This window comes from Chrysemys picta, chromosome 17, assembly GCF_011386835.1.
Source record: "Chrysemys picta bellii isolate R12L10 chromosome 17, ASM1138683v2, whole genome shotgun sequence".
NCBI lineage: Eukaryota > Metazoa > Chordata > Testudines > Emydidae > Chrysemys > Chrysemys picta.
Window position 1 is genome coordinate 9,573,055 of NC_088807.1, and position 16,134 is coordinate 9,589,188.

A 16,134-nucleotide genomic window follows, 5' to 3' on the forward strand; every position below is an offset into this window, starting at 1 on the left:
AGGCTTAACGGTCCCCTGACTGGACTGGCCAGAGGGACTGCTGCGATGCAGAGATTTGGCTTAGCTTGATCTTCTCAAGCAGCCGTTACATTTTCAAATTGCTATTAGAATTGAAATTAGAAGTAATACTACAACAACTAGAAGTGCCTGGGTTCTAGCCCAGGCTGTTCCATGGGCTCACAAAGTGACCTGGGGCAATCCTCTGTGTTTGGGTCCTTCTTCTATTAAGCATGGATAATACCTACCCACCATTTCATGTGGGTGTTGTTTTAAAATTAAGGTTTGCTCAGAGCAGGGGAAAGGTAAATTGTTGTGGTAAATGATAGGCAACTTTTTTTAATAGTGGCTGAAGATGTAAAAAGAATGGTAAGGAATGACCAGGGAATAAAGTGGAAGGATGAGAGAGAGCAAAGGTTAATGAAACAAGAGGTAGGGCAGCAATACAGACGATCACACACGTGGTGGAGGCGAGCCCCATTAGAAGACTGGACCTTGAGGATGCACAGTCAGATGGCTGAACAAGCTAGAGCAGGGATCGGCAACCATTGGCACGCGGTCTGTCAGGGAAATCCGCTGGCAGGCCAGGACGATTTGTTTACCTGCAGCATCCCCAGGTTCGGCCGATCGCAGCTCCCACTGACCGCGGTTCGCCTTTCCAGGCCAATGGGGGCTGCAGGAAGCGGCACAGGCTGAGGGATGTGCTGGCCGCCGCTTCCCACAGCCTCCATTGGCCTGGAGCAGCGAACCATGGTCAGTAGGAGCTGCTATCAGTCGAACCTGCGGACACTGCAGGTAAACAAACCGGCCCGGCCCACCAGTGGCTTTCCCTGATGGGCCGTGTGCCAAAGGTTGCCCATCCCTGAACTAGAGGTGAGCAAGATTGGAATGAGCTCTCCCCTAACACCTAGTGATGAGCTGGGAAGGGGAAAAGGCTTCAGGACCAGACAGTATTTACATGAACACACCCATTCTACCTAGGTATCCAGCAGACAGAGCTGTGTTGGCTGGTGTTGGGTTACAAATCACTGGAGTACTGAATAAAGGGGCAATGAAATGTTATCCTGATTGTCTGAGTAAAGGGCAGCAGAACCGTGCTTAGCCTGCCCTGACTGAGGGGGTCACCCACAACTGAACTGAACTCACTAACCAGGGGGCTCAGACACCAGACCCCTATCAAGAGTGAGAGGGGGTGGGGATGGGTGTTCCTGCTGAGGGCGCTGTGTAAGGGGTCTAGGCATGGTTCAATCTGCCCCTCCCCCCAAAGATAGAGTTAATTAAGGCTCCATTAGGAGTCTTTTTGGTTTCAGTGATCACTAGAGCTGAAATCACCTGCTGTGAGACAGTGTTTTTGCCCAGCTGCTTCAGCACTGAGGGTTCCCCACTAAGAGCTGACAGTCACTGAGAGCTGGGTGGAGCCTCAAGAGAGCGACCTGCAGAGGTCGAAAGAATTGGGTTTGTTTAGTTTGGAAAAGAGAAGACTGAGAGGGGACATGATAGCAGTTTTCAGGTATCTAAAAGGGTGTCATAATGAAGAGGGAAAAAACTTGTTCATCTTAGCCTCTAAGGATAGAACAAGAAGCAATGGGCTTAAACTGCAGCAAGGGAGGTTTAGGTTGGACATTAGGAAAAAGTTCCTAACCGTCAGGGTGGTTAAACATTGGAATAAACTGCCTAGGGAGGTTATGGAATCTCCATCTCTGGAGATATTTAAGAGTAGTTTACATAAATGTCTATCAGGGATGGTCTAGACAGTATTTGGTCCTGCCACGAGGGCAGGGGACTGGACTCGATGACCTCTTGAAGTCCCTTCCAGCCCTAGAATCTATAAATCTATAAATGTACCTTTGTGTTCATCTAGTCTGATCCTAGAGCAGAGCTTTTACAGAAACAGCCATTCTTGACTCAACAATTGTCAGCGATGGAGAATCCACCACAACCCGTGGTAAATTGTGCTGGTGGTTAATTACCCTCACCATTCTAAATGTATGCCTCCTTTCCACTCTAAATTTGTCTAGCTTCAACTTCCAGCCATTGGATCCTGTTCTACCTTTCTCTGCTAGATTGAAAAGCCCTTTACTAAATATTTATTCCCCAGGTAGATTCTTGTAGACTGGTTTGTGATCAAGTCACCTCTTACCCTTCTCTTTGTTAATAGATTGAGCTCCTTGAGCCTATCACTGTAAGGCAGGTTTTCTTATCCTTTAATCATTCTTGTGGCTCTTCTATGACCCTCTCCAATTTATCAACATCCTTCCTGGATTGTGGGCACCAGAACTGAATACTGTATTCCTGCAATGGCCACAGCAGTGCCAAATATACAGGTAAAATATCCTTTCTACTCCTGCTAATGATTCCTCTCTTTATATATCCCAGGTTTGCATTAGCCCTTTTGACCACAGAGTCTCAGTGGGAGCTCATGCCCAACTGATTGTCCACCATGACCTGGAAATCTGTTTCTGAGTCACTGTTTCCCAGGATATAATCCCCCATCATGTAAACATGATTTACATTCTTTGTTCCTAGATGTAGATATTTACATTTCAATGTATATTGTTTGCTTGCACCTAGTTTACCAAGCAATCCAAATCAGGCTGAATCAGTAACCTGTGCACTTCATTATTTACCACTCCCCCAATTTTTGTATCATCTTCAAATTTTAATACCTATGATTTTATATTTTCTTCTAAGTCATTTATAAAAATGTTAAATATCATAGGTCCAAGAACCACTCTCTGCCATGTGTGCCATGTTAATTTTATACTGTTCTAGTTTTTTTAATCAAAATGTTCTGTGGTACCTTACAGAAGTCTAAGTCTATTTCATCCACACTATTACCTTTATCAACCAAACGGGTAATCTCATAAAAAAAATATCAAGTTAGTTTGACAAGATCTATTTTCCATAAACCCATGTTCATTTCCTTTAATGACATTACCCTCCTTTAATTCTTTATTGTTCAACTCCCATATCAGCCACTTCTTTATCTTGCCTGGGATTGACGTTAGGCTGACAGGCCTGTAATTAGCCAAGTTATCCCTTTTACTCTTTTTAAAAATTGGCACAACATTAGCTTTCTTCCAGGCTGCTGGAGCTTTCCTAGTCCTCCAAAACTTATTGAAAATTAATAATCACTGTCCATCATGCTCCATACTTGGCTGTTCTAAAACCCTTGGATTCAAATTATCTGGACCTGCTGATTTTAAACTATCTACCTTTCGTGGCTTCTGTTTAACATCCTCCTGATACATTAGTGGAATAGACAGAGTGTTATCATCACCATATGGCGAGACTATATGATCTCTTTTTCCCAAATACAGACAAAAATATTTATTGAACACTTCTGCTCTGTCCGCATTGTTATTGATATTTCTACCATTTCCATCTAAGCATGGACTGATATCATTGTCAGGATTCTTTTGGTTCTTAATATATTTTAAAAATGCCTTCTTGTTGTCATTTACTCTGCTGGCCATAGATTTCTTATTCCGTCACTTTGCTTCCCTTATCAATTTTCTACTAACTAGAACAATCAAATGGGGATGAAGGCCTCTCCACACAGCACACATACCCCTCTCTGCAGTAGAGGCCCATAGCACAGTGATGGGGCTCTGGGGTCAGCACTAACTCAGACAGGAAAACATGCTCTATTGAGCTTCCCAACAGGCTCTCTGCAGCATCAACAGTGCAAGGGAAAGCGAGAGTTAGCTGAGCACACAACACTGGCATCTTCTGCATAATTGAAGTTATGGTCTCCCCAAGACCTAGCCCTGCATTCGGAGACGGCAACTTCTGTCCCTGTGCAGTTAACATCATCCCCCCAGGGACAGTTAGATCCATGTCCAAACTGAGCCCCATGTGGCGCTGATAACGGTGTCCCACTGCCCAGCACACAACTCCAGCATCACGTAAGTCCCAGCTGCCAACACACCCAGTTCTCCACTGCTGGTTATGAAACACCTCGACTCTCCCAGCCCAGCGATTGTGGCCATTCACTAGCTGGAGCAAAGACACTTCTGAGATGCCTGAGCCTTCAAACACCCAAGGGAATAAACACTCAGGGAGGTTCCTGTGCCGCTGATTGCTAGAGACGCTGGGGAACATAGTGCCTTCCACTGAAGGGTCTGAATGGGCTCCGCACACAGCGACTGCCTGTCCCAGGCTGAATCACCACCACTGACATCCAGCTCTCATGGTGGTCCCTGAGCTGCTCCCTGCAGCACAGGCCCTTAGCACCACACCGGAGTGTTGGGGTCAGCACTGACTGTGAGGGCAGAGTGCTCCCTGCTGAGACCCCCTCCCCTTCCCTGCACCATGGTGATGGATGTGGGTTATCTGAACACATAACACCGGCATCTTTTCTGTGGTGAAAGTTATGGTTTCCCCAAGGTTTAGCCAGACATTCACTGCAGGAAATTTCTGATCCTTTGCAGTGAACATCGTCCCACCAGATGGGATCAGACCCTCGCCCAGATCAGGCCCTGCCTAGGGCTGATAACGCTGTCCCACAGATCAGCTGCCTCCACATGATGGCAGCATCAGGTAACTGCCAGTTGCCATCACACACGGTTCCCCACGGCTGATTGTGAAGCACCTCGACTCTCCCAGCGCATGGATTTGGGCCATTCACCAATCCGAGTGGAGCAAAGCCCAGACTGACTGAGCCTGCAAACACCCCAAGGGTAAAATGACTCAAAGAGATTCCTGTGCCTCTGACCACTAGTGACACTGGGGAACTTAGCGCCTCCCGCTGACAGGTCTGAACAGCCTCTAAACACAGCACCTGCCTATCAAGGACTCACTCCCTACCACTGACATGCAGCCACTTCTGGGGTGGAACAGGGCAGCTGAGAGACCAGGCACAGAAACTCATGGGCTGTGTAGGAGAGGGAGTGAGGAAGAACCATGTCTCCAGTCACAGCTCTCAGAGATGTTAAAGGTTCAGGAGTAATTAGCTGAGATGGAAATTACCCTGAGTGACGGGGGGAGGAGCCCCACACTTCATAAAGGGATCCCAAGTTTCTACTGCCTCTGTGCGGCTGCAGGCTCCATTCGACCCCAAATCCCACAAATGGGATCTACGGTTACCCAGCGTCCCATTGTGCTGTAGTGGGGCAGGGGGATCACAGCGATCAGCGACGGGGAGGGCCTCTCACTGAGGCGCACGTACTGCTCCCTGCAGCGCAGGCCCTAAGTGCTGTGCTGGGGCACTGGGATAGCACTGACTGCAAAGGCAGAGCGCCCCCTACTGAGCCCCCATCCCGCTCCCTGCAGCAAAGGCCTGTAGAACTGTGTGGGGGAAATGGGGTCAGCACTGATACCATGGGAAGAGCGACACTTACTGTGGCCCCCAACCGGCTCCCTGCAGTACAGGCCCTTAGCACCATGCTGGGGCACTGGGGTCAGCGCTGACTCAGACAGGAGAGCTGGGTCTGTGCTGAAAGCTTCCCAGCCCGATCCCTGCACCACCCTCAGTGACGTGACGGAGGAGGGTTACCTGAGCACTCGACACCAGCATCTTCTCCATGGTGACAGTTATTGTCTCCCCAAGGCTTAGCCCTGCATTGGGAGAGGGCAGCTTCTGTCCCTGTGCAGTGAACATCATCCAGCCAGATATGGTCAGATCCTCGCCCAAACTGAGCTCTCCCAGGGGCTGATAATGCCGTCCCACAGCCCAGCTGCCTGCACACGACTCCAGCATCTGTTATGTCCCAGCTGTCATCACACACGGTTCCCCACTGCTGGTTGTGAAGCACCTCGACTCTCCCAGCGCAGCGACTTGGGCCGTTCACCAGTCGAAGTTGAGGCTGCTCTGAAATGCCTGAGTCTGCAAATGCCCCAAGGGAATAAACATTCACTCCATCTGATCACTGGTGAGCCTGGGGAAAATAGCACCTCCCACTAATGGCTGTGAACAGCCTCTGCAACTGCCTGTCAGGGGTTCACTCCCCACCACTGACATGCAGCCACCTCTGGAGTGGGACAGGGCAGCTGAGAGACCAGGCACAGAAACTCATGGGCTGTGCAGAAGAGGGAGTGAGGAAGAACCTTGTCTCCAGTCACAGCTTTGGGGGATATTACAGGTTCAAGCTGACAATTAGCTGACATGGAAATCACCCAGAGTGTGTGGGGGAGGAGCCCCACACTTCATAAAGGGATCCCAGGTATCTACTGCCCCTGAGCAGATGCAGGCTCTTTTTAACCCCAAATCCCACAAATGGGATCTACGGTTACCCAGCGTCCCATTGTGCTGTAGTGGGGCAGGGGGATCAGAGCGATCAGCGATGGGGAGGGTCTCTCATTGAGGCGCATGTACTGCTTCCTGCAGCACAGGCCGTAACTGCTGTGCTGGGGCACTGGGGCCAGCACTGCCCACAATGGGAGGACGTTATTCTTGAAACCTCCACCCTGCCTCCTACAGCACAACAGCCGTCATCACCCTGGGACACTGGGGTCAGCACTAACTGCAGGGGGAAAGGCCCCTTGTATGGTCCCCAAACTGCTCCCTACAGCACAGTCCCTTCACCCACATGGGGGTCAGCGCTGACTGCGAGGGCAGAGCAATCTCTCAGGAGCCCACACGCTGTCCCTACTGCACAGGCCTCTGGCACAGCACTGTTACATTGGGCTCTGAACTGACTGCCCCCTACTGACCTCCTACCCCACTCCCTGCAGCATCCACCGGGATGGAGGAGGGTTACCTGAGCACACAACACCGGCATCTTCTCCGTGGTGACAGTTATACTCTCCCCAAGGCCGAGCCCTGCATTCGGAGAGGGCAGCTTCTGTCCCTGTGCAGTGAACGTCATCCAGCCAGATGGGGTCAGATCCTCGCCCAAAGTGAGCTCTCTCAGGGGCTGATAACGCCGTCCCACAGCCCAGCTGCCTGCACACGACTCTGGCATCCTGTAGGTTCCAGTCATCATCACACACGGTTCCCCACTGCTGGTTGTGACCTCGACCCTCCCAGCGCAGCGACTCGGGCCGTTCACCAGTCGGAGCGAAGTCTGCTCTGAAATGCCTGAGTCTGCAAATGCCCCAAGGGAATAAACACTCAGGTAGGTTCCTGTGCATGTGATTGCTACTAAGGCTGGGGAACTTAGCACCTCCCACTGACAGATCTGAACAGCCTCTAAACAGAGCACCTGCCTGTCAAGGACTTACACCCCACCTCTGATATGCAGGCACCTCTGGGGTGGAACAAGGCAGCTGAGAGACAGGACCCAGAAATTCATGGGCTGTGTAGGAGAGGAATTTAGAAAGAACCCTGTCTCCAGTCACAGCTGTGGGGGATGTTACAGGTTCAGGCAAATTAGCTGAGATGGAAATCACCCGGAGTGACTGGAATAGGAACCACAACTTCAAAAAGGGATCCCCGAGTGGCTGCAGGATCCATTCAACACCAAATCCCACAAATGGAATCTATTGTTACTCAGCGCCCCATTGTGCTGTAGTGGGGGAGGGGGATCAAAGCGATCAGTGACGGGGAGGGCCTCTCACTGAGGCGCACGTACTGCTCCCTGCAGCGCAGGCCCTAAGTGCTGTGCTGGGGCACTGGGATAGCACTGACTGCAAGGGCAGAGCGCCCCCCCACTGAGCCCCCATCTGCATACCTGCAGCACAGGCTTGTAGAACTGGGTGGGGGAAATGGGCTCAATGCTGACACCATGAGAAAAGCCACACTTACTGTGACCCCAAACCAGCTCCCTGCAGTACAGGCCCTTAGCACCATGCTGGGGCACTGGGCTCAGCGCTGACTCAGACAGGAGAGCTGGGTCTTTGCTGAAAGCTTCCCAGCCCGATCCTTGCACCACCCACAGTGAGGAGTTGGAGGAGGGTTACCTGAGCACACAACACCAGCATCTTCTTCATGGGTACAGTTACTGTCTTCCCAAGGCTTAGCCCTGCATTGGGAGAGGGCAGCTTCTGTCCCTGTGCAGTTGACAGTATCCAGCCAGATACGGTCAGATCCTGGCCCAAAGTGAGCTCCGGCGGGGGTTGATAACGCCGTCCCACAGCCCAGCTGCCTGCACACGACTCCAGCATCCTGTAAGTCCCAGCTGTCATTACACACAGTTCCCCACTTCTTGTTATGAAACACCTCGACTCTCCCAGCGCAGCGACTCGAACCATTCACCAGCCGCAGCTCAGTCACTTCGGAGATGCCGGAGTCTGCAAACACCCAAGGGAATAAACACTCAGGGAGGTTCCTGGGCCTCTGATCTCTTCTGTTGCTGGGGAACGTAGCGCCTCCCACCAACGTGTCTGACTGTCTCTGCACACAGCCACTGCCTGTCAAGGGCTCCCCACCACTGACCAGGCTAATCACTTGGGCAATGTTGAAGTTTGTCCATTCCCCTCCCAGCCAGCTGTCACCTAGTTATGCAGAATGGACTTCAGTCTGACTTACTGCTCCCACTAGAGCACTTAAAAAGATCATCCCCTGCACTGCTGGCAGGAACGTCCTCGGGAGCAGATTTACACCCTCACTCCTGGAGCTGATATTCGCTCCAGTGTGATACTGTGCAATACCGTGGGGCAGATGTGCTGGCATAAGCATCTTGGTGATTGGGAGCTGAACACAGTCACCCGTGTCATTAGTGGTTGCCTTAGCCTGACATCAGAATCGAATGTACATGTGCTGGCTCCATAGCTCCCTGAAAAGGTCACCTAGAGTCCAGGAACAAACCATCCCGATATGTAGAAAGAATAGTAAATATGGCAGGTGACCAGCTTGGCTTAACAGTGAAATCCTTGCTGATCTTAAACACAAAATAAGAAGCTGACAAGAAGTGGAAGATTGGACAAATAACCAGGGAGGAGTACAAAAATATTGCTCTGGCATGCAGGGGTGTAATCAGGAAGGCCAAATCACACTTCAAGTTGCAGCTAGCAAGGGATGTTAAGAGTAACAAGAAGGGTTTCTACAGGTATGTTAGCAACAAGAAGAAAGTCAAGGAAAGTGTGGGCCCCTTACTGAATGAGGGAGGCTATCTAGTGGCAGAGGATGTGGAAAAAGCTAATGTACTCAGTGCTTTTTTTGCCTCTGTCTTCACGAACAAGGTCAGCTCCCAGACTGTTGCACTGGACAGCACAGTATGGGGACGAGGTGACCAGCCCTCTGTGGAGAAGGAAGTGGTTCAGGACTATTTAGAGAAGCTGGATGAGCACAAGTCCATGGGGCTGAATGCGAGTGTGCTAAAGGAGTTGGCGGATGTGATTGCAGAGCCATTGGCCATTATCTCTGAAAACTCATGGGGATCCGGAGAGGTCCCGGATGACTGGATAAAGTAGGGTTACCATATTTCAGCGAGCAAAAAAGAGGACGGGAGGAGCCCCGCCCTAGCCCCGCCCCTGCCCCTCCCACTTCCCGCCCCCCCCTGACCTCCCAACCCTCCCCCCGTTCCTTGTCCCCTGACTACCCCCTCCTGGGACCCCTGCCCCTAACTGCCCCCCAGGACTATCTAAGCCTCCCTGCCTCTTGTCCCCTGACTGCCCCAACCTTTATCCACACCCCCACCCCCAGACAGACCCCTGGGACTCCCACGCCCCATCCAACCACTCCCCACCCACTGACAGCCCCCCCCCAGAACTCCCAACCCATCTAAACCCCTCTGCTCCCTGTCCCCTGACTGCTCCGATCCCTCTCCGCACTCCTGCCCCCTGACAGCCCCCCCCAGAACTCCCAACCCATCTAAACCCCTCTGCTCCCTGTCCCCTGACTGCTCCGATCCCTCTCTCCACTCCTGCCCCCTGACAGCTCCCCCCCAGAACTCCCAGCCCCCTACCCCCCCCCCCGCTCCTTGTCCCCTAACTGCCCCCTCCTAAGACCCCCCCCAACTGCCCCCCAGGACCCTACCCCCTACCTGTACCCTGACTGCCCAAAACTTTCTCCACTCCCCCCAAAAAGCCCCCCCCGTTTCTTGACCTCCACCTCCAGAACCTTCCTGCCCCCTGACCTCCTTACCCTGCTGCTCAGAACAGAGTGTTGGGCTCTGTGCAGCCGAGCCGGACACGTGGCTGAGCTCCCCTGCACAACAAAACCCGGTCTGGCCCTGCACAACAAAACCCGGTCTGGCCCTGCACAGTGCTGCCGGACTGGGCTGCAAGGGAGCTGCTGGCTCAGAATGCAGGGCGGATCCGGCTCCTCTACAGCTGCTCCTGAGTCCAGCCCGGGACTTCCCTGCAGCCCTCCCAGCCACTCTCTGCTAATCCCGGACATTGTGAGTGCTTTACAAATTCCCCCCGGACGCTATTTTTAGCACACAAAAGGAGGACATGTCCGGGGAAATCCGGACGTATGGTAACCCTAGATAAAGGCTAACATAGTGCCCATCTTTAAAAAAGGGAAGAAGGAGGATCCGGGGAACTACAGGCCAGTCAGCCTCACCTTAGTCCCTGGAAAAATCATGGAGCAGGTCCTCAAGGATTCAATTCTGAAGCACTTAGAGGAGAGGAAAGTGATCAAGAACAGTCAGCATGGATTCATCAAGGGCAAGTCATGCCTGACTAACCTAATTGCCTTCTATGAGGAGATAACTGGGTCTGTGGATGAGGGGAAAGCAGTGGACATGTTATTCCTTGACTTTAGCAAAGCTTTTGATATGGTCCCCCACAGTATTCTTGCCAGCAAGTTAAATAAGTATGGGCTGGATGAATGGACTATAAGGCCAATAGAAAGCTGGATAGATCATTGGGCTTAACGGTTATTGATCAATGGCTCCATGTCTAGTTGGCAGCCGGTATCAAGCAGAGTGCCCTAAGGGTCGGTCTTGGGGCCGGTTTTGTGCAATATCTTCATTAATAATCTGGAGGATGGTGTGGATTGCATCTTCAGCAAGTTTGCAGATTACATTAAACTGGGAGGAGTAGTAGATATGCTGGAGGGATAGGATACAGGGGGACCTAGACAAATTAGAGGATTGGGCCAAAAGAAATCTGATGAGGTTCAACAAGGACAAGTGCAGAGTCCTGCACTTAGGATGGAAGAATCCCATGCACCGCTACAAACTAGGGAGCGAGTGGCTAGGCAGCAGTTCTGCAGAAAAGGACCTTGGGGTTACAGTGGATGAGAAGCTGGATATGAGTCAACAGTGTGCCCTTGTTGCCAAGAAGGCTAACAGCATTTTGGGCTGTATAAGTAGGGGCATTGCCAGCAGATCAAGGGACATGATCATTCCCCTCTATTCGGCATTGATGAGGCCTCATCTGGAGTACTGTGTCAGTTTTGGGCCCCACACTACAAGAAGGATGTGGAAAAACTGGAAAGAGTCCAGCAGAGAGCAACAAAAATGATTAGGGGTCTGGAGCACATGACTTATGAGGAGAGGCTGAGGGAACTGGGCATATTTAGTCTGCAGAAGAGAAGAATGAGGGAGGATTTGCTAGCTGCTTTCAACTACCTGAAAGGGGGTTCCAAAGAGGATGGAGCTAGGCTGTTCTCAGAGGTAGCACATGACAGAACAAGGAGCAATTGTCTCAAGTTGCAGTGAGGGAGGTTTAGGTTGGATATTAGGAAAAACTATTTCACTAGGAGGGTGGTGAAGCACTGGAATGCGTTACCTAGGGAGGTGGTGGAATCTCCTTCCTTGGAGGTTTTTAAGGCCCGGCTTGAGAAAGCCCTGGCTGGAATAAGAAGAACAGGAGGACTTGTGGCACCTTAGAGACTAACAAATTTATTAGAGCATAAGCTTTCGTGGACTATAGCCCACTTCTTCGGATGCTGGAATGATTTAATTGGTGATTGATCCTGCTTTGAGCAGAGGGTAGGACTAGATGACCTCCTGAAGTCCCTTCCAACCCTGATAGTCTATGATTCTATGATCCCCCTTAGAACTGCCTGGAGCAAAGGGACGCCTGGCAGGAACCTGCTGCGCACCAGGCTGACAATGGTTCCGACCAGGGCACAGGCAATGCACACTCCCTACAAGCAAATCGGCCCCCTCCTGAAGCAAACACCTGCCCCTGCATTTCCTCTTGACTTGCCACGACTGACTTGGCAACATCGTTTTGTGGCAGCCATTGCTGCACTTGTGTCTCTACGCAAAAGAATTAATGGACACAAATCTGACATCAGGAATCAAAATACTCAAAAACCAGTGGGAGAACACTTTAACCTGTCTGGTCATTCAGTGACAGACCTGCGGGTGGCTATATTACAACAGAAAAACTTCAAAAACAGACTCCAACGAGAAACTGCTGAGCTAGAATTGATATGCAAACTAGACACAATCAACTCCGGTTTGAATAAAGACTGGGAATGGCTGAGCCATTACAAACATTGAATCTATCTCGCCTTGTAAGTATTCTCACACTTGTTATCTAACTGTCTGTACTGAGCTAGCTTGATTATCACTTCAAAAGTTTGTTTTCTCTTAATTAATTGGCCTCTCAGAGGTGGTAAGACAACTCCCACCTGTTTATGCTCTCTGTCTGTGTTTGTATATATATCTCCTCAATATATGTTCCATTCTATATGCATCCGAAGAAGTGGGCTGTAGTCCACGAAAGCTTATGCTCTAATAAATTTGTTAGTCTCTAAGGTGCCACAAGTCCTCCTGTTCTTCTTTTTGCGGATACAGACTAACACGGCTGCTACTCTGACACGATATGAATTGCATCATGTTATTCCTAGAAGTCATGGATGATGCAATCATAACGAAGCTTACATCACTCTGCTGAACAAATTGCCCTATATCAGCTCTAGAAATCATACAGTGTCGTGCTCTCTTATTTGTCAGTGTTTGATTTTGCAAAGGGACATATTTCTGTTTAGCCAAAGTGAGCAGAGATGCCTTGTACTTGTGTGAACAGTGCATATAACTTCTGCTATGTTTGTGGTGAAGTGACTTTTGCATCACAAAAGCGCAGTATAACCACTATGGTTAAGAAAGCCTATCACCTTTATTTTGGCTGCAAAATTGGAGATCAGGACAAGAGGTGGGCCCCACACATATGCTGCAACACTTGTGCAACAAATCTTCGCCAGTGGTTGAACAGGAAAAGGAAATCTATGCCTTTTGCAGTGCCAATGATTTGGAGAGAGCCAACAGATCATACCAGCAATTGTTACTTCTGCATGGTGCCTCCAGTTGGGAAAGGTGTGTCAAAGAAGAAAAAGTGGACTGTGCATTACCCAAACATTCCATCAGCTATACGCCCAGTACCCCATGGAGAAGGGTAGTTCCAATGCCGGTTCCTGATGCACCAGAATCATTCTCACTTGAGTCAGACGAGGAAGAGGAAGAGGATAAAACTTCTGGTCCTGAACCATCAATGTCACAGGACCCACATTTTCTCCCATCCTCCTCCTCTGAACCACACTTCATAACACAAGGTTAACTAAATGACCTTGTCAGGGATTTGGAACTACCCAAGAGTAAGGCAGAGCTGTTGGGCTCCAGACTACAGCAGTGGAATCTCCTGGCAGGTGATGTTAGGGTTTCCATATTCCATGACCGTCAAAAGGATCTTGTCCCATTCTTCTTCATGGAAGGTGATCTTGTAGCCTGCAACAACATCGATGGTGTGATGGCAGCCCTCAACATCGTTCACGATCCAGATGAGTGGAGACTGTTCATTGATTCATCGAAGACGATTCTTAAAGCTGTTTTACTGCATAATGGCAATGTTTTGCCATCAATTCCAGTTGGTCATGCAGTCCATATGAAGGAAACCTATGACAACATGAAACAACTTTTGAGGTGCATAAACTATGACCAACATCAGTGGCAGCTTTGTGGCGATTTGAAGGTTGTTGCTCTCTTGCTTGGTCTGCAGACTGGATACACAAAGTACTGCTGTTTTCTCTGTGAATGGGATAGTCGTGCAAGAGATTCCCACTACATCAAGAAAGATTGGCCACTCTGACAGTCATTGGAGCCTGGGAGGAAAAGTGTTCAGCATCCACCATTTGTTGAATCAAGGAAGATTTTGTTACCACCCTTGCACATCAAGCTGGGTCTGATGAAGAACTTTGTCAAGGCCATTGAAAAAACACAAGCAGCTTTCAAGTACCTCCGTGGAAAATTTCCAAGGTTAAGTGAAGCTAAGATAAAGGAAGGTGTCTTTGTTGGTCCTCAGATTCGTGAACTTCTTCGAGATGATGCATTTGACCATGCACTGTGTGGCAAGGAAAAGACAGCATGGAAAGCCTTCCAGTTAGTGGCAATAAATTTTCTCGGAAACAACAAGGCAGACAACTACAGGTTGTTGGTGGAAAACCTTCTTAAGGCATACAAAAGCCTTGGTTGCAACATGTCACTAAAGATACATTTTTTGCACTCTCATCTAAATTTTTTCCCACCAAACTGCGGAGCAGTGAGCGAAGAGCAGGACGAGCGATTTCACCAGGACATTGCAACAATGGAGAAACGCTATCAGGGCAAATGGAGCCCATCAATGCTTGCAGACTATTGCTGGACAGTGACAAGAGATGCTCCATTTAATGAATACAAGAGACAAGCCAAGAAGCGCCGAGTAGACACTGAATAGGACTAAACTATGTACATAATAGTTTTTTGCCTTTTGTTTCATAATAAATTGTATTTATATAACCCCTTTGCTGATTTTTAAAGTGTTACATAAACAGGACAGGTGAAATATTATCATGTAAAGCAACCATAAACACATGAAAAGACCTAGGTGTACAATTTATGATTAAAACTCTACTATCTACACAATATACATAGACATAAAATGTAAAAACTTAAATATCTTAAAAACAGTAGCCAATCAGTTGTTTTAATTGTCATATTTGAATTCAGCTCATCAAAATACATAATAAATAGCACATTTTATCTCTGAAGCAGACGACTTCTCAAAAATTGTAGACCAGTGTTATTAGAGTGAGATTTTTAAAGGGGCCTATGGGAGTTAGGTACCCAGATCCCACTGACTTTCAATAGGATTTAGGTACCTAACTCATTAGAAAATCCCAGCAATAGTATCTATTCTATGGTTTTCCTAAACATACTTTTGCAAGACCTATGTGCTCTCACCCAGTATGTTTTTTTGTGTCTGTGCCTGAAATGTGGTTTGTTTATTTGTTTGTATCTCTAACTTGAATTGTAGAGTGGTTTGGAAAATGGAATTTTTGACATTGATTTTTGTCTCCAATTAGGATAAAAAGTTGAAAGATTAAAAAAATTCACAAAATGAAAAGTCACAAATTTTTTTGTTCAAATGACATTTTCAAATGAAGTGTTTTAGCGTGTAAAACTGAAAAAAAACACCATAAAAATGGTCATACTGGGTCAGACCAACAGTGGCCAATGTCAGGTGCTTCAGAGGGAATGAACAGAACAGGGCAATTATTGAGTGATCCATCCCCTGTCATTCACCCCCAGCTTATGGCAGTCAGAGGCTAGGGACACACAGAGCATGAGGTTGCATCCCTGACCATCTTGACTAATAGCCCTTGAGGGACCTATCCTCCATAAACTTATCCTATTCTTTTTTTTTTTTTTTTGAACCCCTTATAATTTTGGCCTTCACAACATCCCCTGGCCTTCACAACAAGTTTCACAGGTTGACTGTGCACTGTATGAAGAAGTACTTCCTTTTGTTTATTGTAAACTTGTTGCTTATTAATTACATTGGTTCTTGTGTTATTTGAATGTATAAATAATACTTATTTACTTTCTCAACACAGTTATAGGCCCCTATCTTATTCCCCCTTAGTCATCTCTTTTCCACACTGAAAAGTCATACCCTTAATAATTTTTATTGCCCTGTACCTTTTCTAATTTTAATATATCTTTTTTGAGATGGGGCGACCAGAACTGCATGCATAATCACTTTAGTATCGTAGCACTGCAGAGGAAATTAGATCTGAATGGTAAGGTCCCAAGTGGACTTCATGGAGGTTTGTACTCACTTCCCTTCCTTGCCTAGAGGAAGCTATCCTGGGGTGAGGGAGAAGAAGCGAGAGGGGGGGGTCACACATACCTTTAAAACATTCTGATTATGGTGGGGAAACTTTATCTAAGAGTAAGAGAATTTTACAGTGTATCCTATATATGGTCAGATTCTGGATTAGCCTTATCGCTCCTGCGTTTGGGCCTGAGCTTTGTAAACTGCATTGTCCCAGAGGAGTGCAGCTGTCTTGTTGATGGACAGAGATGCAGTTTCTGGGTC

At 48.6% G+C, this 16,134-nt stretch overlaps 1 protein-coding gene across 1 annotated transcript in view; it reads right to left on the reverse strand.

Moving 5' to 3' along the window:
• The window catches only part of LOC101934392 (deleted in malignant brain tumors 1 protein-like), a 278,680-nt gene extending 270,123 nt beyond the window's left edge, over positions 1–8,557 (reverse strand). The window contains 5 exon segments of the mRNA XM_065571840.1: positions 5,495–5,824; positions 6,699–6,953; positions 6,956–7,024; positions 7,840–8,373; positions 8,530–8,557. Coding sequence (XP_065427912.1) covers positions 5,495–5,824; positions 6,699–6,953; positions 6,956–7,024; positions 7,840–8,373; positions 8,530–8,557 — 1,216 coding nt within the window.
• Between the last annotated feature and the right edge of the window lie 7,577 nt (positions 8,558–16,134).